The following is a 23,768-nucleotide window of genomic DNA, read 5'->3' as shown; positions in this document are numbered from 1 at the left end:
ATACCAACTCTCCTACACTGATGTTACAGGACCTTCCATGCAGCAGGTTTTGGAGGGTTACATGGGCATCTTGGGGTTATTTTATTCCTTAAATATACAAATAATGATAGGACAGCTTTGAATAAAAGATTTGTCAAGTGGAACAATTCCTATTTATCAAAGCAAGATTCTGATATCTTGGAAAGTCTGCTTCCTCACTCAGTATATGAAATATCATATTTTATTTCATTAATATTTTCTTAAATGTCTACTCTGTGCCATACACTGCCTGATGCACTGGGAACACTGATGAGGAAGACAGACAAGGTTCGCCTGGACATTGTTTTCTTAATTATTTTTACTTTATTCAGGTTTTACTCTCTTGATCTACCATCAGTTCAGTTCAGTCGCTCAGTCATGTCCGACTCTTTGCAACCCCATGAACCACAGCACACCAGGCCTCCCTGTCCATCACCAACTCCCGGAGCTTGCTCAAACTCGTGTCCATTGAGTCGGTGATGCCATCCAACCATCTCATCCTCTGTCGTCCCCTTCTCCTCCTGCCCTCAATCTTTCCCATCATCAGGGTCTTTTCAAATGACTCAGCCCTTTGCACGAGGTGGCCAAAGTATCGGAGTTTCAGTTTCAGCATCAGTCCTTCCAATGAACAGCCAGACTGATCTCCTTTAGGATGGACTGGTTGGATCTCCTTGCAGTCCAAGGGACTCTCAAGAGTCTTCTCCAACACCACAGTTCAAAATAGAAAGCATAAATTTACCTCATACTGACAAGCTAACTTTAGCTGACTATGATATAAAAAATAAACTCGGAAATTTAAAGAATTTTTATAATATTCTCTCCAACCTAAAATAACTCTAGGATATACCCATTTGCTTCTTAAGTTGGGTATTTTAGGTATTTCCTTCATATCTTAGTTAAGATATGAAGCTTCCTGACTTCAAAACTTACTATACGACAAAGTTACAGTAATCAAAACACTGTGCTACCCGCGAGAAGATGAATATATCAATGGAATAGAATTGAGAGTTCAGAAATAAACCATCTACCTATGATCAATCTATCTTGACTTTTCACAAGGATGCCCAGATCATTCAATGGAATAAGAATAGTCTCTTCAACAAACTATGCTGATACAACTAAATATTGACTTACAAAAGAATGAAGTTTGACCCTTAACTCACAGCATATACATAAAATAACTCATAATGGATCAAAGACCTAAATGTAAGACCTAAAACTATAAAACTCTTAGAAAGAAACACTGAAGTAAATCTTCATGATTTTGGATCTATGGTAAACAAAAGCAGAAACAACAGAAGAAAAAAGTAGGTAAACTAAACTGCATCAAAATTTAAAATTTTTGTGCATCAAAGGACACTATCAAGAGAGTGAAAAGACAACCCCCAAATGAAAAAAATGTTTGCAACCAAATACATGATAAGGGGGACTTCCCTGGTGGTTCAGTAGCTAAGACTCTGTGCTCCCAATGCAGAGGGCTTGGGTTTGATTCCTGGTCAGGGAACTAGCGGCTTCCCTGATAGCTCAGTTGGTAAAGAATCCGCCTGCAATGCAGAAGACCCCTGTTTTATCCCTGGGTTGGGAAGATCCCCTGGAGAAGGGAAAGGCCACCCACTCCAATATCCTGGCCTGGAGAATTCCATGGACTGTATAGTCCATGGAGTCATAGAGTTGAACATGACTGAGCGACTTTTCACCTCACAGGGAACTAACTAGATCCCACATGCTATAACTAAGACCTGGTTCAGTTCACTTCAGTTCAGTCACTCAGTTGTGTCTAACTCTTTGCGACCCCATGGACTGCAGCTTGCCAGGCTTCCCTGTCTATCACCAACTTCCAGAGCTTACTCAAATTCATGTCCATAGAGTCAGTGATGCCATCCAACCATCTTATCCTCTGTCGTCCCCTTCTCCTCTTGCCTTCAATCCTTTCCAGCATCAGAGTCTTTTCCAATGAGTCAGTTCTTCACATCAGATGGCCAAAGTATTGGAGTTTCAGCTTCAGCATCAGTCCTTCCAGTGAATTTTCAGGACTGATTTCCTTTAGGATTGACTGGTTTGATCTCCTTGCAGTCCATGGGACTCTCAAGGGTCTTCTCCAACACCACAGTTCAAAAGCATCAATTCTTTGGTGGTTAGCTTTCTTTATGGCCCAACTCTCACATGCATACATGACTACTGGAAAAACAATAGCTTTGACTAGACAGACCTTTGTCAGCAAAGTAATGTCTGCTTTTTAATATGCTGTCTAGGTCTGTCATACCTTTCCTTCCAAGGAGCAAGCGTCTTTTAATTTCATTGCTGCGGTCACCATCTGCAGTGATTTTGGAGCCCAAGAAAAGTCTGTCACTGTTTCCATTGTTTTTCCATCTATTTGCCATGAAGTGATGGGACCAGATGCCATGATCTTCATTTTTTGAACATTAAGTTTTAAGCCAGCTTTTTCACTCTCCACTTTCATTTTCATCAACAGGCTCTTTAGTTCCTCTTCACTTTCTGCCATAAGGATGATGTCATCTGCATATCTGAGGTAACTGATATTTCTCTTGGACTGAGAAATGATAGTCCTAGGTATAAATCTAGCAAAAATTATACATGTGTTTACTCAAATACATAGGCAAGAAGGTTCATAGTAGTACTATTAAAAGTTGACTTACAGTGAAAACTGAAATGCTCATCATCAGTAGAACGGATAAACTGTGACAAATTAAAATAAGGAACTATATGTAGCAATGAAATGGAACCAACTACAACTCCCTGCAACAATATAGAAGAATCTCAAAAACACAAAATTGAGCAAAAGAAGGCAGACTCAGAAGAGCACATTTTATATGCTTCCATTTACATAAAATTTAATACCTGATAAACCTAATCTATGAAGTTAAAAGTCAGAGTACTATTTACCCTCAGAGGGGTGGAAAAGGAGAACGAAGGAGCTTTTGTGGGGCTCAAATGTTCTGTTTCTTGATTTGGATGTTGGTTGGACATCCGGTCCCATCACTTCATGAGAAATAGATGGGGAAACAGTGGACACAGTGGCAGACTTTATTTTGGGGTGCTCCAAAATTACTGCAGATGGTGACTGCACCCATGAAATTAAAAGACACTTACTCCTTGGAAGGAAAGTTATGACCAATCTAAACAGCATATTAAAAAGCAGAGATATTACTTTGCCAACAAAGGTCCATCTAATCAGAGCTATGGTTTTTCTAGTAGTCATATATGGGTGTGAGAGTTGGACTATAAAGAAAGCTGAGCACTGAAGAACTGATGCTTTTGAATTGTAGTGTTGAAGAAGATTTTTGAGAGTCCCTTGGACAGCAAGGAGATCCAACCAGTCCATCCTAAAGGAGATCAGTCCTGAGTGTTCATTGGAAGGACTGATGTTGAAGCTGAAACTCCAATACTCTGGCCACCTGATGCATAGAACTGACTCATTGGAAAAGACCCTGATGCTGGGAAAGATTGAAGGTGGGGGGAGAAGGGGACAACAGAGGATGAGGTGGTTGGATGGCATCACTGACTCAATGGACAAAAGTTTGGGTAAACTCCAGGAATTGGTGATGGACAGGGAGGCCTAGCAAGCTGCAGTCCATGGGGTTGCAAAGAGTCAGACACGGCTGAGCGACTGAACTGAACTGGATATGTGTGTCCATTTTGTGAAAAATCATCATTACACTTATGAGTTGTGTATTTTCATGTCTTTATGTTATATGCTAATATAATGTTTAAAATAGAATATTTTTGAAATCAGGTTTTATAAGCCCTAGAATATTTCTCCTTTTTTTTTTTGGTCTCTTCTTGATACTCTTTCATTTTTTTCGATTGTGTATTCTATTTTTCAAAATTTTTATCCCTCTTCAAGACACTTTATTTCCTATTGTCTGAAAAACTGAACTGATTTTGTAATAATAAGGCACATTACTGCCATCTACTGGTAAATTACCACAATAAAGGTATACTTTACAGTGTGTACCAGTGAGTGGCATCCATTTACATGTGATGTCCTCCAGTAAGACACAGCTTGCCTAACCAAATGTGATAACCTTGCCATTTGGCACCATCGTGATGAATCCCACAGACAGTAGCATGTTGATGCTCTCTAGTAGGCTGTAGTCTTCTTTTTTTTTTTTCCTGTTTGATGCTGTTCTTAAAGACATGGTTCTAGTGTTCACCATCAGTCTTACCACTGCAAAGCTTAAGCCCATCAGACAAACATGAAAATAAATGTTCAAAAAATGCCGATCAAAGTAAGTCAGAAAGAAATATATATGTGGTGGTTGTGGTTTGGTCGCTAAGTCATGTCCGATCCTTGCGACTCCATGGACTATGTAGCCTGCTGGGCTCCTCTGTCCATGGAATTCTCCAGGCAAGAATACTGGAGTGGGATGCCATTTCCTTCTCCAGGGTACCTTTCTGACCCAGGAATTGAACCTAAGTCTCTCGCATTGCAGGCGGATTCTTGACCGACTGAGCTACGAGGGAAGCCCTAACACATATATATGGAATCTAATAAAGTGGTACTGATGAACTTATTTGCAGGGAAAAAATAGAGATGCAGACGTAAAGAACAGACTTGTGGTCACAGAATGGGAAGGAGAGAATGGGACAAACTGAGAGATTAGCACTGACATATATACCCTACAAAGTGTAAAATAGATACCTGGTGGGAAGCTGCTGTATAACAAAGGGAGCTCAGCTCCGGGCTCTGCGATGACCTAGATGGGTGGGATGGTGGTGTGGGAGGGAGGCTCAAAAGGGAGGGCAGATATGTATACTTATAGCCGATTCATGTAGTTGTACAGCAGAAACTAACACAACATTGTAAAACAACTATCATCCAATTTTTTAAAAAAGGCCAAATTGTTCACATCAAAGAATAATTAATTAGATGGTGATGAACAGGGATGCCTGGTGTGCTGCGATTCATGGGGTTGCAAAGAGTCGGACACGACTGAGCGACTGAACTGAACTGAACTTTATCTACTGGACTTCCTTGGTGGATCAAACAGTAAAGAATCTGTCTGCAGTGCAGGAGATCCAGTTTTGATCCCTGGGTCAGGAAGATCCTCTGGAAAAGGAAACGGCAATCCACTTCAGTATTCTTGGCTGGAGAATTCCATGGACAGAGGAGCCTGGCAGACAACATACAGTTCATGGGTCACAAAGAGTTGGACATGACTGAGCATCTAACAGTTTCTTTTTATCTAAATCTGAATCCAGAACAGTCCTGGATGTCTCAGGACTGCTTTTCTTGCTCAGAGAATTCTGTGAAACAGCCTGATAACCTCTTCAGCGGCCTCAGGTAGTCTGTTGCTTATTGAGGCTATCATAAGTGCTAGTCACTCTTCTAAACATTTTGTATCTACTAATTCATTTTGAAGTGAAGTGAAAGTGAAGTGGTGCTTTTGAACTGTGGTGTTGGAGAAGACTCTTGAGAGTCCCTTGGACAGCAAGGAGATCCAACTAGTTCATCCTAAAAGAAATCAGTCCTGAATGTTCATTGGAAGGACTGATGCTGAAGCTGAAACTCCAATACTTTGGCCATCTGATGTAAAGAACCGACTCATTGGAAAAGACCCTGATGCTGGGAAAGATTGAAGGCAAGAGGAGAAGGGGACAACAGAGGATGAGATGGTTGGATGGCATCATCAACCCTATGGACACAAGTTTGAGTAAGCTCTGGGGGTTGGTGACGGACAGGGAAGCCTGGCATGCTGCAGTCCCTGGGTTCGCAGAGAGTCAGACAACTGAGTGAATGAACCGGACTGAACTGAAAGTCACTCAGTTGAGTCCGACTCTTTGTGAGCCCATGGACTGTAGCCCACCAGGCTCCTCTCTCCGTGGGATTCTCCGGGAAAGAATACTAGAGCGGGTAGCTGTTCTGTTCTCCAGGGGATCTTCCCCACCCAGGGATTTAACCTGGGTCTCCTGCATTGCAGGCAGATTCTTTACCGTCTGATCCTGTAAGGTACCCTTATTATCTGCACCTTACAGATGAGGCAATTGTAGCACAAAAATGTTAAATTATATTATGATACTACAAAAATAGAGCTTATAGTCTTTTGGGAACAAAAACCGTGTAAGGATTTAAAAACAAAGGGAAAAAATACTTTGGACCCTGTGGGACGAGTCATTTTTCTCCTTTTGGTCCAAGTTGTATCATCCGTAAGATAAGAACTCTGGATTTACCTGAAGTCACACAGCTAATAGGGGCTTCCCTCGTAGCTCAGTCAGTGAAGCATCTGCCTGTAATGCAGGAGACCCGGGTTTGATTCCTGGGTCAGAAAGATCCCCTGGAGAAGGAAATGGCAACCCACTCCAATATTCTTGCTGGGAAATCCCATGGACAGAGGAGCCTGGAATGCTACAAAGAGCTGGACATGACTACGCCACCAATAGTTTCAGCTTTCTTTTTCAGGATCCTCGTATGAGGAATCACCTAGTAGTTGATCTTTTGTGACTGACTTATCTCACTTACGGAGAGAACAATGGCACCCCACTCCAGTACTCTTGCCTGGAAAATCCCATGGATGGAGGAGCCTGGTCGGCTGCAGTCCATGGGGTCGATAGGAGTCAGACACGACTGAGAGACTTCACTTTCACTTTTCACTTTCATGCATTGGAGAAGGAAATGGCAACCCACTCCAGTGTTCTTGCCTGGAGAATCCCAGGGACGGGGGAGCCTGGTGGGCTGCCGTCTGTGGGGTCGCGCAGAGTCGGACACGACTGAAGCAACTTAGCAGCAGTAGCAGCAGTATCTCACTTAGCTTAATGTTTTCAGTGTCTGCAATGTTATAGCATGTGCCAAAATTTCCTTCCTTTTTAAGGCTAATGTTCATTGTATGTATATGCCGCCATTTTGTTTATCCATTCATCTGACAGATATATAGCCTGCTTCTACCTTTTGGCTGCAGTGAATAATGCTGCTGTGAACATGAGTACATAGCACAGTACATATGCATAGTACATAGAACATAGTACATAGCATAGTACAAATATCTGCTTAAGTCCCTGCTTCTACTTTCTTGGGGTAAATATCCAGAAATAGTATTTTTGGATCAGATGGTAATTCTATATTTAACTTTTTGAAGTTAAAGTGATAACTGTGGTGGTAAACGGTAACGTAGGTAAAAATGTATTAGGTGTACACTTAAGATGTTTGCATTTTCCTGTATGTAAATCATGCTCCATTTTCTAAAAGAAGAAAAAGCTTAAAATTTTTTTTCTAGGTTTTTGTAAACCCTCTTGGTGTTAATTTCTTGGGCTCAAGTGTCCGAGGTGCCCTTTTGGCTGCCTGTGGTTCTCTTTATTTTTCTCTGCCCTTTAGGGTCCACCACCATTCTCAGGATTCACACACAACAAATATTTACTGAACATATGCTCTGTGCCAGGCCCTGTGCTACGTGCTGAGAAAACGGCAGTAAACAAGATGGATAAACTCTCCTAATGAGGTCCACAGCCTCGAGAAGACAGGTGATAAACAACCTAGTGAGTCCTATTGAGGACAAGGAAGAGAACTTGCCTAAAGAATCCTCAGAGAAGGTGTCCTTGGGGTAGTGATGTTGAGCAGGGATCTGAAGGCTGACAAATTATCTAATGAGGAGGGGGAGCACACCAGATGGACCGATCAGCATGTGCAAGGATCCTAAGAAGGAAGGAAGTACAGAATGTGACGATCAATGTACTTAAAGTCCAGAGAGTTAAAGAGTGCTAGGAGATAAGCCTGGCTATGTGGGACGGGCAAGAGACATCTATTTGGCCTTTATCATAAGAGCAATATGAACCATCAAATAGTTTTAAATAGAGGAGAGACATGATTAGATTTCTGACTTAGAAATATTGCTCTGACACCAGGGTGGAGAATAGGTTGGAGGGGAGCCAGGGAGAATGTGGACTGGCCTTAGAGGGCTACTGCACCACTCCAAGCACATGGTGTGTGCTCAATAAATATATTGGTGGAATGAAATGACTCTGACTTTTCTTAGATGAGACCAACATGCCTGAGCTGTACAATCAGCTAACAATCCCCTGTTTATCTATATAACATGATGCTTGTAATAGACCCTTAACTCCCATTTCACAGCTGAGGAAGTTGAAGTTGAGGCAAAGGAAAATTACACAGCTATCAAGAGTGAAAGCCGGATCTGAATCCAGGCCTTTAGGACAGGCATCAAGCCCAGGGCTCGGGAGGCTTCCCTACATTTGGGAAGAGGGGGAAAGGGCCACACTCCCCTGTACCCACTGAGTCTGCTAGGGTCACAGTGATGGGACTTACAGGCAGACATCAGTAATAAAGGCTAAAGATGATCTTTATCATCATTAGCGTTATTAGATACTACGTGTCAGGCACTGTGCCAAGGGCTTTCCACGCTTTCCCTCATTTCCTCTTATATCCGTATCTCAGGTACATAAACTGAGGCTTGGAGAGTTGACTTGCCCAAGAACACTCAGCTTAGAGGGTTTCCATATGGCTGTGCAGTGACTCCAAGATGGGGGCAGCAGCCACTGGGAATATTACAGCGCCAGGAGACAAACAATCTCATATCCCCGCTCGAGCTCTGCCCCCAACCGAGCTGGCGCGCGCTCGGCCCCGCGCTCTCGGGGACGTTTGGTCACGTGGCCAAGGCCCCGCCCCCGCCCTACCCCGCCCTCTCCCGCGCTCCCACCCTCTCTCCCTCCCTCCCCCTCCCTCCCCGACCCGGTCCGGCCCATCCCCCTCCCCGCCGGCTCCCTGAGGCCCAGCCGGGTCGGGCTGCGGGCGGCCGGGCGCCGACGGCCGGATAGACGGGCGCACGCGAGGACGGACCAACAGACACACGGAGGGCCGCGGGCACGCACGGCCCGGGCCGGTGCTCCGAGGCCCGCCCGGGAGGGCTGGGGCCGCGCTCAGGTGAGCTGACGGCGACGCGGGCCCGTAAGGGGTGGGCCCGCCGGGCGTCCGCGGTGCCGGCCCGGCTGGCTCCGCGGGAAGGAGGCGCCGCCCGGGCCCGGCGCGGGAAAATGGCGCCGGCGGACCGTGGAGCACGGCCCCTGTGCGGTCCCGGCCCGTAGCCGCCCCGCCCGCCCGCCGCGCTCGTGTCCCCGTCGCCATGTTGGGGAGCGGGCCCGGGGCCTGCGGGCGCGGGCGCTGGGGACTGCTGGGGGCCCGGCAGTGGTGGGGAGGGTGCGGGACTCGGTGTCCGGGAGCTGAGGGAGTGCTGAGCCGGCTGGGGTCTGCACGGGGTGGCGCTCCAGGCCTGAGGAACTGGAGGGAGTCGGACGTGGGGTCGTGGCCGGGGTCGCCGAGAAGGGTCGCTGGGTCCAAACGGGATCGGGATCGGGATCCGTGGGGCTTGGGGAGCAGGAACTGGAGCTGGGTCAGGTCGTGGTCCATGTTCAGGACCCCAGGCCAGCAGGGCGCGGAGGGGCGTGGGATTTGAGCCCAGGCTGTCAGGGCTGGGACAGTTCTTTGCGGGGGGCGGGAGCTGGTGGTGAAAGGGTTGATTGGAAATGGGGGCCTTTTCGGTACAGAGGCGAATATCAGACTGGACTAGTCGTTAGAGTTGCGGGGCAAGTCCGTGTAACTCCCAAGGGACTGAGGACATATGTGCCCCCAGGATCCTGCACTCCGTATTGGCAAGAGGAACAGAAAAAGTAATGCTTTGATGAAGAAGAGAGAGAAGGGGGATTGAGGTTTGGGTGCAGGAGCTGGCCAGCAAAAGAATGCAAAGTGGAACTGGTTGGCAAGAAGAGAGAGCCTCCATCAACTTAGGGAGTTTGTGTGTGTGTCTTTAAAAGGAGGGACCTGGCTGTTTGTGGGCGGTGACCTAAGGTGTCTTCCCAGGAAGGGGACAGCCCACTGTTTTTTAAGAGCAGTGTCACCTGGGGAGGTCATCAGAAAGGCGTTATTGAAGCCGTGAGAATGGTAAAGGATTAAATGTGTGAAAACTGCAAAGGCCTTAGATCATGTAATGATTTTAGATTATGTAGTGATTTTAGCTGAAACACAGAAAAGTAAAGTTGACTTCTCAAGATCTAACCAGTAAATGATAGAAGTAGTACTAGAACTCAGGCCTGTTGCCTCCTTATTCAACACAACTGCCTTAGAGGAATTTGCCAGGTGGGCGAAAAGTATTAAGTCAAGTGTGGCAGCATATATCAAAGAACTACTAAGTAAGTTCTTTTTGTATTGAGTTTGTCAGTACAAAAAATGAGGGGGATAGGAGGAAAGTATAGATAATTAGCTATTTGATAATTTCTAGTGTACTTCTGTTTGTGCAAAGAAGTTATCTTCAGAATCTTTTTGACTTCTATCTTTATGTAGAGTCTTAAAAGATGCTCCTTCTCTTCTAGGTGTTCACTGTACAGCAAAGGGACACAAAAAACCTAAAAGGTAACAGTGAACAATGGATCTCTATCATGACTGTAATTGACATTCTATCATGATAGGGGAATTCAAAGTCCCCATGGGCTATGAGAGAATTCTCAGTTTTGTTATAGTTGTCCCAGGGCCCCCATATAATCAAAAGAGACTTTCAACAAAAAGGTTATGAAGATGTTCATAGCAATGATATTTTTAACATATGTTCAATATCCTTATTCAGCAACATGATTCATTTGTTTTGGATCTTTCTAATGCAGGAAAGCCTAATCTTGTCTGTACCATGGGCCCCTTTGTTGCTGTTCAGTCACTAAGTGAAAGTAAGTAAGTGAAGTTGCTCAGTTGTGTTGGACTCTTTGCAACCCCGTAGACTGTAGCCTACCAGACTTCTCCGTCCATGAGATTCTCCAGGCAAGAATACTGGAGTGGATTACCATTTCCTTCTCCAGGGGATCTTCCCGACCCAGGGATTGAACCCAGGTCTCCCACATTGGAGGCAGGCGTTGCTACCTCATGGACTGCAGCATTCCAGGCTTCTTTGTCCTTCATTACCTCCCAGAGTTTCTCAGATTCATGTACAGTGTGTTGATGATGCCATCCAACCATCTCATCTGCTGTCGCCCTCTTCTCCTCCTGTCCTCAATCTTTCCCAGCATCAGGGTCTTTTCCAGCGAGTTGGCTCTTTGCATCAGGTGGCCAAAGGATTGGAGCTTCAACATCAGTCTTTCCAATACATATTCAGGATTGATTTCCTTTCCTTTAGGATTGACTGGTTTAATCTCCTTGCACTCAAAGGGACTCTCAAGAGTCTTCTCCAGTACCACAGTTGGAAAGCATCAATTCTTCAGTGCTCAGGCTTCCTTTTGGTCCAACTCTCTGTACATGACTACTGGAAAAACTATAGCTTTGACTAGATGGGCCTTTGTCAGTAGTCTAGCAAAGCTTATGGATCCCTTTCAGGATAATATTTTTAATTGCATAAAACAAAATACATGCGGTTATAGAGAAACCAATTGTATTGAAATGCAATTATTGCAGTGTACAAATTGTGATGTAATATAGATATACACTTCTTTATCAGCAAATTAAGAAATTAGATCTAGTGGTGGGTCTGATAATTATCTCAAATGAGCATAATAATTCTGCAATAGCTATAATATGATATAAAGATATCTGTGATTACAGTAGCAGAATCACAGATCTGCTAATACAAGAATGGCTTACTGCCTACATTCATATTTGAATAAAATGGTAGCTTCAGTTAGAAGTTAGTGAAAATAAAGTAATTTTTTTTTCCCTATCCAAGTTCACAGCCTCTCCCCTCCTTCCCCCGGAATTCTGTCTGTGAACTCCCATCTGTGAACCCCAGGTTAAGGAACCACAAAGGATGTCTTCCATTCAACAGACATTTACTATTTGCTGAGACATCTATTTATATCAGCCATTATGATAGGCTGTGAGGAGTCATAGATCTTTAAGGCAGGATAGGGTCTTTTCAGTTTGGATATTCAGTCCCATGAGAGAAGTGAACATGTAAACAGTGACCATTCAGGATGTTAAATGCCAAAGGAGAGCTGTCAGTTTCTTAAGACACAGTTAGGCAAGTCTCTGCTCTAGGATTAGGGAAGGCTTTGGAAATAACTGAGACTTGAGATGTGTCCTGAAGGATAAAGGAGTTTGCCAGATGCAGAAGAGAGAAGAGCTTTCACGTAAGGACATATATTTTCAGGGAATGTAATTTAATGTGTCTGCAGCATAGTGTGTGTGTGTGAAAGAGTGGTTGGAGATGAGACTGGGAAGGTTGTTTGGAACCTGGGTTGAAGGACCTTGCTAAGGAGTTTGGACTGAATCCTTGGCTTTTAGAGAGGCATTCAAGGCTTTCAAGGAGTGGAGTTATGATGAGGTTTAATTTTTAGGAGATAAATGAATGTGTTTTGGAGGGAGGGTGGATTGGAGAGCAGAAAAGAAGTAATGAGGGAATGAGGGCCTGAACCAAGACAGAAGCTGGGCACGTTGACTAGAGTTAGAATTTTCAAGTGTTGATATAATTACATTGTGAGTGATGAGCGAGAAGGGGAATTTTTTAGATTTCTCGTTTGAGGTGGCAGTCAAAGAGATTTAAAAAAGGAATGAAAGGAAAATGAGTGAGAATTGCTGCAGATAATAAGGAAAAAGGTTTTTTTTATAGAATAATAGACTTTTGGAAGCCAGTGCAGAGATGTCAAGTGTGATGTTGTTTATTGCTTAAGAAAATCATGTGTCAATAGACTGGGAAAGTATTCCTAGAGTAGGGAAATCATAACTGTCAATGTCAGGTCTTGGCAGACTGTGGCCCATGCATCAAATCTGTCCCACCACCTGTTTATGTAAATAAAGTTTTATTGCAACATCGGCACAGTCATTTACATATTGCTTTTGTCTGCCTTCATACTGGCAATGGCAGGTTAAATAGTTGTGACAGAGAATATATAGCTCACAAAATTGAAAATATTTACTTTCTGGCCCTTTACCAAAGATATTTGCCAGTTCCTGATCTGTGTTGTCTGAATGTTGGACATTAAACTTCTGATTTACCATCCTGTGTGATGAAGAATAACCATCTTGGCACTGTCTTTCTGGCCGGATTCCCCATGCTCTGTGTATCTGCAGCATGACATAGATCCCTGAATATTTTATATTGGTCAGTGGTGCCATGGTTTACTGTTTTGGGGTCCACTGTGTGACAACTGGTTCTTGCCAGGTTTTCACAGTTTAGACCTTCCTGGGGCCTATTTTGTCATTTTTTTCTATTGGGTTGTCTTTTCCAAAAGATTTCTTCATATTTTTTTATTATTAATCCTTTTGTTGATTATATGTATTACAGATATCATTTCCTGGTTTGTTTTTATCTCCTGCTAATGTTTTTGTATCTCTTTAAGTTGTTAAAAAGTTTTGAATTTTAATCAAGTTTATCTTTTTCTCTCCCAAGATTTAGTAGCTATTCTTTATATTATCTTTTTGCCTTTTATGTTTAGACCTCTTATCTGGAATTGACCTGTGTGTGTGGTGTGAGGTAGAGTCATTTCATTTTTTCTGATGTACAGTTAATTATCCCAGCATCATTTATTGAATGGTACTCTGTCTTCATATTGTGAGCTCTTTTTGGTGAAATCTATTGAAGGCCCTGTTTCCAGCTCCATGGTTTGTGAATTGTGTACCTTGGACACGTTGCATAACCGCTTTGTGCCTTGCTTGCCTCATCTTTAAAATAAGGAAAGTAGAGTTGTTGTGAGGATTAAGTAAGCTAATTCTTATAACATGTAGAACAGAGTGGCATCTAGAAAATGCTCAATAATGTTAGCTATTATTTATTATTTAGCATTATTGTTCATTTATGATTCCTAGGCAAGAGTGGAAGCTCAGTATGCTCAACTCAGTTGTAGACTTTATTCAGTTTTCAGATTGAAAGGGGCCGAGAGCTAAGTGTTGCAGGAGATGCTTCCAGGTGGCTGCTTAATTTTAGCTGCTGCCTTAGACTATCTGCTGGAGTGGAACTCCTCCCTGTAGTTCTTTGCAGTTTTCACTACTCTTTTGTTTTGTTCATTTACTTTATCTCCCTACAGGCATTTGGTTTTCTAGTTCTGACTTTACCAAAGTTCTATATATTACCTCTCCCGAACTAATAAGGGACATATCAAGATATTGTCAGGGTGGCCAGAAACTGACAGATGAGTTTGGGGGCAGGTAAAAACTAAATTATGTTTTTAAGATTGAATCATTCTTAGTCATAATGAATAAATTGATCCTTGAAGTAAGATGAGATGAAATTCAAATCATTGAATATTTAGGCATCTACTATGTGCTGGATACTATAATAGAAATTACCACATTGGTAATAGAAAAGAAAACTAGCTGACCAGCTTTATGAAATACTACAGAAGAGATCTTTTTACTTGTGATAGGGAGCTGTTTTCCAAGAGAGCGTTTATTTGGATGACAGAGAGGAAATATAGGCATTTATTCATTTGTCAACAAATTGAACCCTATCATGTACACTGGGCTAGAACTCTGCAGAATACAAGGATAAATCTAGCCAGGATTTGTGTCATGTGGAGTGTATATATAATGTGTTATGGAGCTGGGCTATCAGAGGATGGTACCTGAAAGAGAAGGCCTTTTAAGCAGGATTGCCAAAAATGTTTAGGATCTTACAACTTGAAGATGAGACAATTTTTTTCCAGGCTGAGGGAAAGCATGAATGTAGAGATGGGAGTTTAAGAGATAGTAAAGAGTCTAGTTTGGTTGGAGAACAGGATTGTCACAGGAATATTGTTAAAGTTGAGGCTGGAAGTAGAGATTGAACAACAGTAATAATAGTAGTAGGAGCTCTCATTTTTTGCATGCATACCATTTGCCAGATAATGTGCCAGGCATTTTACAAGCAGCATTTCATTTAATCCTCACAATAACCCTATGAGAGAGGCACTAATTTTAAATCCCCTTTTTGTAGATAAGGAAACTGAGAAATAGAACTAACAATTGATAGAGAATGAGTCTAGGCAGTCCAATTCCAAAGCCTGTGTTCTTAATCTCTGCATACTATACATGGAAGGCTTTGAATCCTCTTCAGTTTGAGGCTGAGAAGTTTAGAATTGATTAAGTAATGGGAAGTCATCAAAAGTGCTTGGCTATGCAGTGACATAATGAAATCTGTGCGTTGGGAAAGTAAGCCTGGTCATAAAATACAGGAGCAGCAAGGTGAGAAAGGAGAGATATGGAGGTAGGTTTCTCTCTCCTTCCTCACCAAATTGATTGTTCCTTAAGGGCTGGGACTGTATCGCTCCTTTCCTTCAGCTCTGGTGTTTTCTTACTGTGTTGTCTGTCACATTTATTTATTTTAAAAAATTTATAATCTTTTTTTCTACCTTCCCTTGTTCTAAAAGGGACTTAAGGTGGCTGCCTAGGAGCTCAATAAACATTTGCTGAGTTAATTAGTAAATGACTAGAGGTATATATAGATGTGTACATAAAGGGAATACTGTGGTTTTGTTGGAGGGAGTAAATGCAGCCTTATAATTTGGTGATAAGCTATATTTTATATAGAGAGCCTACAAAGTGAAAGGCTAGAACTGCCTCTTTTTTAACTTGTGAAGAATTGTATATTCTGTTTCAGTTAGAATATTAACACTCAGTTAATGTTAGCTATGTCAGTTAAAAACCCAAACTCACAGAAACAAGAGAGTAGACGGGTGGTTGTCAGGAGCCAGGAGATGGGGAATGGGGAGATTTGATCAGCGGGTATAAACTTGCAAGGTGAATAAGTGCTGGGAGTCTGATGTACAGCATGATGACTATAATTAATAGTACTGTGTTATATATTTGAAAGTTGCTAAGAGAATAGATCTTAAATGTTTTTACCATACACATAAAAAATGGTAATTATGTGAGGTGATGGATATGTTAACCAACCTTATTATAATAGCCATTTCTCAATATATATGTGTATCCATCTCATTGTATGCCTTAAACCTATACAATGTTGTATATCAATTATATCTCAATAAACCTGGGAGAAAAACTATGTCAGTCTTAATAATGTTAATGATCACCAAATTCAGAGGGTATTCATATTTTAAATAGATAATTGGTTTGTATTTAGCATTAATCAGCTGCAAGTCCCCCCATACACAAAGAGGCAACAAAAATTGCCAAAAACCAGCTCCTTTACTGATATTGAACCTGTTGAATGTTAGTTCCATAGTGCCATTTATGTACATTTTCTTAAGACCAGACTGCAGTTTCTTTCAGGAGGAAATAAATAGTTGCAGATTTGTGAATCAGATGCCTGTGAATCAGATTTTACTCAGGGAAATTAGTCAAAAGATTAAGTCCCTTGCCATAAATTTAAATGTTACATGGAAGTAAGGCTATGTTCTTTCCATCAAATACAGACTTAAAAGTTCAAACATTTTGGAGAAATTCAAAGACACAGGTTAGCTGCCAAATACCAATAAAAGTAGGAAGATATTAAGTAAACCAGCATTTGACTAGATCAGTTACAAATCAATAACATTCTTTTCCATTGTGGATATTAGCTATCAGTAGAATGTACATATACATGCAAGCACATATCTAAGTGTAATATATATTGATATAATTAATATAAGTACATTTGGATCTAGGAACGCTTCCTAAAGAAAATGAATCTTCATCTGAGGTTGTGTGTAACTCTTCAGTATATATGAGGATAACTCATTCAGAAGTTTTACAATCAGAATGATTATGTATTGAGAAAAAGTTAATTATGAAAGTCAGTATATGCTGACTACCTACCACTGTTGAGGTCTGTATACAGTTGATTAGTTAGCTTCTGCCTTTTAGGAAACAAATTCATCTGGGGAAGTGATGTGAACATAAATAAAAGAGGGGAAAGTGTGTTTTAAATGAACTAGTGAGTGCTGTGGGAACTCAGGCGAGATTACTTTTACTTGAAGAATCAGGGACAGCTTCGTAGAAAAGGTGGTGTATTTGTTTCCTGCTACTGCTAAGTCGCTTCAGTTGTGTCCGACGCTGTGCAACCCCAGAAACGTCAGCCCACCAGGCTTCCCCGTCCCTGGATTCTCCAGGCGAGAACATTGGCGTGGGTTGCCATTTTCTTCTCCAATGCATGAAAGTGAAAAGTCAAAGTGAAGTCGCTCAGTCATGTCTGACTCTTAGCGACCCCATGGACTGCAGCCTACCAGGCTCCTCTGTCCATGGGATTTTCCAGGCAAGAGTACCGGAGTGGGGTGCCATTGCTTTCTCCGGTACCTCTTCCTAGCTTCCATCAGTTCTTGACATTTCTTGGTTTGCGGCTACTTCACTCCAGTTTCTGTCTCTGTTGTCACATAGCATTCTACCTTTGTGCCTCTGTATCCAAATTTCTCTCTTATCAGGGCACTAGTCATATTGGATTGGGGGTCTACCTCATCTTAACTAATTGCATCTGTAGTGATTCCAAATCAGGTTACATTCTGTGGTACTGAGGGTTAGGATAAATCTCTTTGGGGAGATGAGATTCAACTTAAAACAGGTGGCATGATACAGAAATATTAAATTAAAATTTGCTAAGTAAATGGAAGAATAAAACTAGAATGAACTGAGTTAAGGAAAGAAGAACTAAGGGAATGATGGACATAGTAGATTGTAAGGAATATTTAGGAAATGAGATAAAGAAGTCTGGTTTGCTGGTGTATTGAGGAGTTGTGAGAAGATGAAGGCAGAGTAAATGCATTGAGGTCCTAGATACCAGATCTCAGATATTTGAGTGCTGCTGAGTAGGTAGTGTGTGGGAGCAGGATAGCCCTTGCAGAGTTTTGAAACGGTGGACAACTAATTCAGACTTTGGATAATTAATTCAAGCTTTAGGGAGATTCTGTGATCAGGTGAACTTGGATAAACAAATAGTTAGTGACTTAACACACCCCGTCTCCCTCATTTGCCCATGCCAGTAACTTTGCCCCAAGACAGTCCAGAAATTCCTCATAGGCAGAAAACACCACCACAGCGCACGAGGATTTTACTAGCCTCTTGATCAGTCACCTGTGGGCATTGATACACAGCTGCTTTTTTAGGGTCTCTATTCTATTCAAAAGCCTCTCTTTGGATTTATAATCATGTTGTTCTTCATTTTTCCTTCAAACTTTTCTTCAGAATCACTGATTTTCCATCCTATTTTTTGCCTCTTGATTTTTCTGTGAACCATTTTCAGTTTCTTACCATGTCTTTTAAAAACATCTGACTAATGGAAGGAATTGAGGATGATTCTGTACTATCCAAGCCACTGATATTCTTTTCTGTATCCTTTCAGTGATAGTTCTGTTGACTTTTGCCCACAGTAGGACTATGGACATTAAATTATGACTATTCATTCAAATTGTGGTCAACAGCGTGGTCAGTTGCCTTTCCTTCTTTGTGCCCAGGCATTTCTTCCTGGTTCTGTATTTGCATCGCACATATTTTCTCTAAGAGCATGTGTCTTCATGACATTTTATTTTATTTTATTTTTTCCTTTTTTTCATGACATTTAAAAAATTATGTTTAAATATTATAAACATAACTTCCTAGTCATTATATGCATATGGTCTTTTCATATAGTTTTTTATAGTCTTTCATTTGGCATTATATTGATACACTTTTCTACATGTCAATATAGTCATCATTTTCAATGAATCCGCAGTAAAGTTTAAATCTCTCTGGTTATTTGGCATTTGGATGATTTCCAGTTTGTTTTTATTTTTTATTTGCAATTCTAAATTATACTACTGACCTGATGCAAAGAGTTGACTAATTGGAAAAGACCCTGATGCTGGGAGGGACTGGGGGCAGGAGGAGAAGGGGACGATGGAGGATGAGATGGCTGGATGCCATCACCGACTTGATGGACATGAGTTTGGGTGAACTCCAGGAGTTGGTGATGGACAGGGAGGCCTGGCGTGCTGCGATTCATGGGGTCACAAAGAGTCGGACACGACTGAGCGACTGAACTGAACAGCTTTTTACCCCCCCCCCCCATTTTTTTCTTAGACTGTATTCCCTAAAATAATTCAGTTTGGTCTAAGGGTATCACTTTTTTGCTATTTTGTTAGATTATTCTTTAGAAAACTGCCAGTTTATTCAGTTCTACTATAGTTAACAGTAGATTTTATACTTTTTTTCTTCTAGTGTAATAGTGATTGAGGCCTCCCTGATGACTCAGCGGGTTAAGAATCCACCTGCAATGCAGGAGACACGGATTTGATCCCTGTGTGAGGAAGATCCCCTGGAGAAGGGCGTGGCAACCCACTCCAGTATTCTTGCCTGGAGAATCCCATGGACTGAGGAGCCTGGCAGGCTACAGTCCAAAGGATTGCAAAGAGTTGGACAAAACTGAGCAACTAAGCAGGCTCACACACGTAATAGTGATATATCACAGTTTCGTGGGATTTTTGATATTTTAAATGTTTTATTATGAAAAAAATTTTCAGACATTCCCAAAAGACCCTTCCAGAAATAGTTCAATGAACAATTCAGTATGTTGCCATACATTTCCTAATATACTTATTAGGTTAAACCTTTTTAAAATAAAGACATCATATTAGTATGCCTTTAAATACTTTAGCATGTGTCTCTTACAAATAAGAACATTTTCCTACATTGTTGCAACACCATTATCACAGGGAACAAAATTATCAATAAGTCCTTAATGTTGCAAACATTAAGTTTGTATTTGTTTCTCCAATTGTTTCTATAATGACTTTTACAACTGACTTATTGGAAGTGGAATGAAATTAAGAACTATGCACTGTATTTGTATTTGTTATTTTTGTAGTCTTTTTTTTTTTAATCTGAAGCAATTCCCATTTCTTATCTGCTCTCTCACCTCCCCCCACCCTCCAAGGCATTGATTTGTTGAGACCTGAGCATTTTTCTTGTTTGTCCCACATCCTGAATATGCCTGATTGTTTTCTTTGTGGCATTTAACTTGTTCCTTGTATTTTCCTCAACTGGAAGGTTTAAGACGTGATTAGATTGTAGCCTAACATTTTGACAAAAACATTTAATACATTTTTTTACATCGCATCATATCACGAGGTGCATAAATGTCTGGTTTTCCCCTGTTGATGTTAACTTTGATTATAGAGGTAAGATTGTGACTGCCAGATCTCTCCTGTGAAGTTGCATTTTTTTTTTCTTTTGTGAGTGAAAGTGAGTAGTGAACATGATTTTTATTTTTATCATTGATGAGTATTTTTTAGTCTTGAGCTAGTTTTTCATTCGTTTGACCGTTTGTTCAGTGTAGATTTGATATTTTCCTTTTAAGTTTGTACTGTGCATTTAAAAAGTTTATATAGTGTAACAAAGAATGATGCGTTATAAAAGATAAATTTCAAGTTTTAAGGTATAGCTTAAATCAAATATAATTTAACCAAAGAAAACCTTACAGATTGCAGATATATATACAGTAGGGGACATTTCTTTGACAGAATCCTGTGATGTTTGCTTTTTAAAAAAGCATTGTAAGCAGGCAAAACTAAGAAGCGTAAAGCTCTTGAATAAAACAATTTCTTTTTCTTTTCGAAAGAGTGTTAAGTCCTGAATTCATAAGTTGTTTTACAAACCCAACCCCAAAACACTCAGAATTTATTTTTGTTTCTTGTCCTCCTCAGTGTTTCTTTCATTTGGCTGTCTTTATCAACTTTGCCAGTTCTTTATCAACTTTAAATAGCTATTTTGTGTATTTGGGGTCTTTTTGTCACATGGTGCAGATATATCATCCCGGTCTCTCAGTTGGCTTTTGGCTTTGTGGTTTGTTCAACACATAGACTATTTTAATTATCGAATCATGTCAGTCAGTCTTTTTCTTTATGATTTCTAGGTTCATGTCTTGGTCACCACCATTCCACTGAAGTTAATAATTCTAATTTTTTTGTATATTTTTGTCTTGTTAATTTTTAATTTTGTTTTTCTCATTTTTGCAACTTGGGCAGAAATTTCTTTGTTGTTTAATATAGATGAGCCTGTTTATTATGCTATTGAATTTCTTTTCTTGATCAAAAACGTCTTTCTTCATTGTTTAGGGTTATAATTATTTTAAACAATCTCTCTTGATTTTGAAGAAATGCTTTTCTGGTTTTTCCAAGTCAATTTGAATGCTCTACCTGTGTTTGAAAATGATAGTGTATTCATCTAATAACAGTTCTATCTGCAGGTTTGCCAAGTATGTTCTGGGTCATCAATTATGATGAAATGGTAGCTACAGAACTAGAAAGCTGATCTAAGGACTTCAGTGTTTGATTTTTAAAAGAAAGTGACAATTATAAGGGTATAAAGCACCCCCCCCCCCAAAAAAAGGCCTGACAAAACTGTCTTTGAATACATTTTACTCTCCTTTCCGTGGGTTCCTCATCTGCAGATTCAGTCAGCCGGAGATTGAAAACATTCTCCCCCCAAATTCCAGAAAGTTCTAAAAAGCAAGACTTGAATTTCTCAGGACTGGAAACTATTTACCTTGTATTTACAACTGTTTTGACAACTGTTCACATATCAGTTACATTGTGTTAGGTATTATAGGTAATCTAAAGATGATTTCTAGTATATGGATCAGATGTGCTGTTATATGCAAATACTGCATCATTTTATATGAGGGACTTGACCATCTGCGGATGTTGGTTTTGAGGGGAAGGTCCTGGAGTCAATCCCTCATGGATACTGAGAGATGACTGTATGCTAAGATAGTGGAGAAAAAGAAACACTGGCAGACTCTTAGAATGATGGTCTAAGGACTTTTTGTAATTTAGAGCCCAGATTTCATGATTTAACAGTTTCTTGTTAGAAACTTAATAGAGAAAGAAAGCCATTGTTCTCTAAAGTTGTTTTCCAACACTTTCTTAAGGTAGGGCAACATTCATTATCATTATATAACATACTTTGCTGCTGCTTTTAAAATGAAGTATTTCTTTTGAAAGAAGTGTCATACATGAAATGAAAGACTTCCCTCCTACTGGGAAGCTTTGGACAAATTATTTACTTGGGCCTTAATTTTTTTTGTCTGTTCCATGAGGGTATTGGACCTGGGGCCCTCTGATGTTGCTCAGAATCTTGTCGTTATGTTTAGGGATTTTTTTTTTTTAAATTATTAGTTCCTACATTGTAAGATTTGGTCAACATGTCAGTGTCATTTGTATATTACAGCATGGATTAAAAGACTAGAAATTTTTTTTGGCCTCGCGGCAGGCAGGAACTTAGTTTCCCAACCAGGGATCAGATTCATGCCCCCTGCTTTGGAAGTGTGGAAGCTTAACCGCTGGACCACCAGGGAAGTCCTCTTGCACTGTTTTTTGACTGAAGCTTTATTCTGAATGAAAGAACGTAGTGGTTCACTATTAGAATATGATGTATAGTGTAGTTTTTTTCTAAATTTTACTTTATCCTCTTACCATGGTGTCTAACAAAATGGGAAAACTTTCGTTGAGCCTCTGACTTACTCTGCTGATTATGCTCAATTAAAATTATTAACTACAATTGACCTTTGAACAACATGGTCTGACTTTGCCAATCCACTTATATGCAGATTTTTTTCAGTAAATACATACTGCAGTGCTACACATCCATAGTTGGTAGAATCCATGAATGTAAAACCACAAGTATGGAGGGCTGACTGTAAACTTACACTCAGATTTTTGAATGCTCCTGGGATCAGAGCACCTAACTCCTGAGCTGTTCAAGGGTCAACTGTATGTATCTGGGTTAGTTTAGGGATTTCAAATTTTGCATTTCATACATCTTTCCCACAAATATTTATTTTATTATGAGGCTTCATAAATTACACATATCTTGCACCTGTTCTTTTATGAATATGAAATTAAGAAAAATGAAAAGAGAGGCTTGGAGGTAAAGATTGTATTTCACAAATTTATCTTATACTGTTAATAAAATATCAGGATTGAAATTTAGATTTAATGTTAATATTCCCTAATCTCTTAAATCATCTATTATGCCTACAAAGAGCAAACCAGGAATTTTACAGTAGTGAAATGACAAGTCTTCTCAACAGGCATTTTGTTTATCTTTTCAGGGCACTAAGTTTCTGTGATTTGACTGGAGGTTTACATAAATTTTCCCTTGGGCGCCCTGGATTTAGGAACAGGAAACATGTAAGAGTTTTTATAAGAATCTCATGAAATGATGTAGGGAGGATGGAGTTGGATCTTACACTAGTTGTGCCATGGCAAATTGTCTTTGACAGTTTATATTTAACTGTGTATTAATACAATTTTTAAGATACCTTATCTTGAAACATTGAAGGCTATGTGGTTTAAAGGCCAACTTAACTTTTAAAGCAGTATAAGTGTAATATCCAGACCTAGGCATTCATGAAAATCTTATTTAAATTATCCATTCCACAATTTTTTTGTTTCTTATATAGTAACTTCAGGAGCAGGAATCTGTTTAGCAGAGAGCCTCATACATAGTAGGTGATTGTTAAGAGAGGTTGAACAAATGCATCCATTGAAAGTATTCAAATTATAATAGATTAGAAATTATGAAAAAAGAAATTACGAGGGACTTCTTTACACATATATTTTCCATTTAAAAAACTATCTTGTGTTCTTTAAGTCTGAAATGATTTCAAAATGTAAAGTTTTACTCATGCAAAAAAAGTCTCGTGGTGATGGTGGTGGTAAAGTAGTGAGGATATTGTCTATATTATTTGCATCTAGACAACAAACCTAGGAGATTTGTATTTTACACAAGCCGAAGAATATATTTGTGTTTGGAGAAGGAAGTGGCACCCACTCCAGTACTCTTGCCTGGAAAATCCCGTGAACAGAGGAGCCTGGTAGTCTGCAGTCTATGGGGTCACACAGAGCTGGACGAGCCTGAGTGA

At 40.5% G+C, this 23,768-nt stretch overlaps 2 protein-coding genes across 5 annotated transcripts in view; one reads left to right on the top strand and one right to left on the bottom strand.

Annotated features, from left to right (window-relative positions):
- Positions 1–8,560: 8,560 nt before the first annotated feature.
- Positions 8,561–9,394, bottom strand: LOC128058084 (translation initiation factor IF-2-like). The gene has a single exon (XM_052650447.1). It carries the CDS (start codon positions 9,392–9,394, stop codon positions 8,561–8,563), a length of 834 nt encoding a protein of 277 aa, XP_052506407.1.
- Positions 8,810–23,768, top strand: part of NCOA6 (nuclear receptor coactivator 6) — a 91,599-nt gene continuing 76,640 nt past the window's right edge. For 3 of the 4 annotated variants that reach the window (XM_052650828.1, XM_052650826.1, XM_052650824.1), the window contains exon 1: positions 8,877–8,911. The gene's annotated coding sequence lies outside the window, so the exon portion shown is untranslated. Of the gene's footprint in view, positions 8,912–23,768 lie in introns of all 4 variants that reach the window. The other variant, XM_052650825.1, reaches the window with a different exon arrangement.

The sequence above is a fragment of the Budorcas taxicolor genome, chromosome 13 (genome assembly GCF_023091745.1).
Source record: "Budorcas taxicolor isolate Tak-1 chromosome 13, Takin1.1, whole genome shotgun sequence".
NCBI lineage: Eukaryota > Metazoa > Chordata > Mammalia > Artiodactyla > Bovidae > Budorcas > Budorcas taxicolor.
The sequence above is the reverse complement of the archived record's forward strand: the minus strand, read 5'-3'. Positions and strand labels throughout refer to the sequence as shown.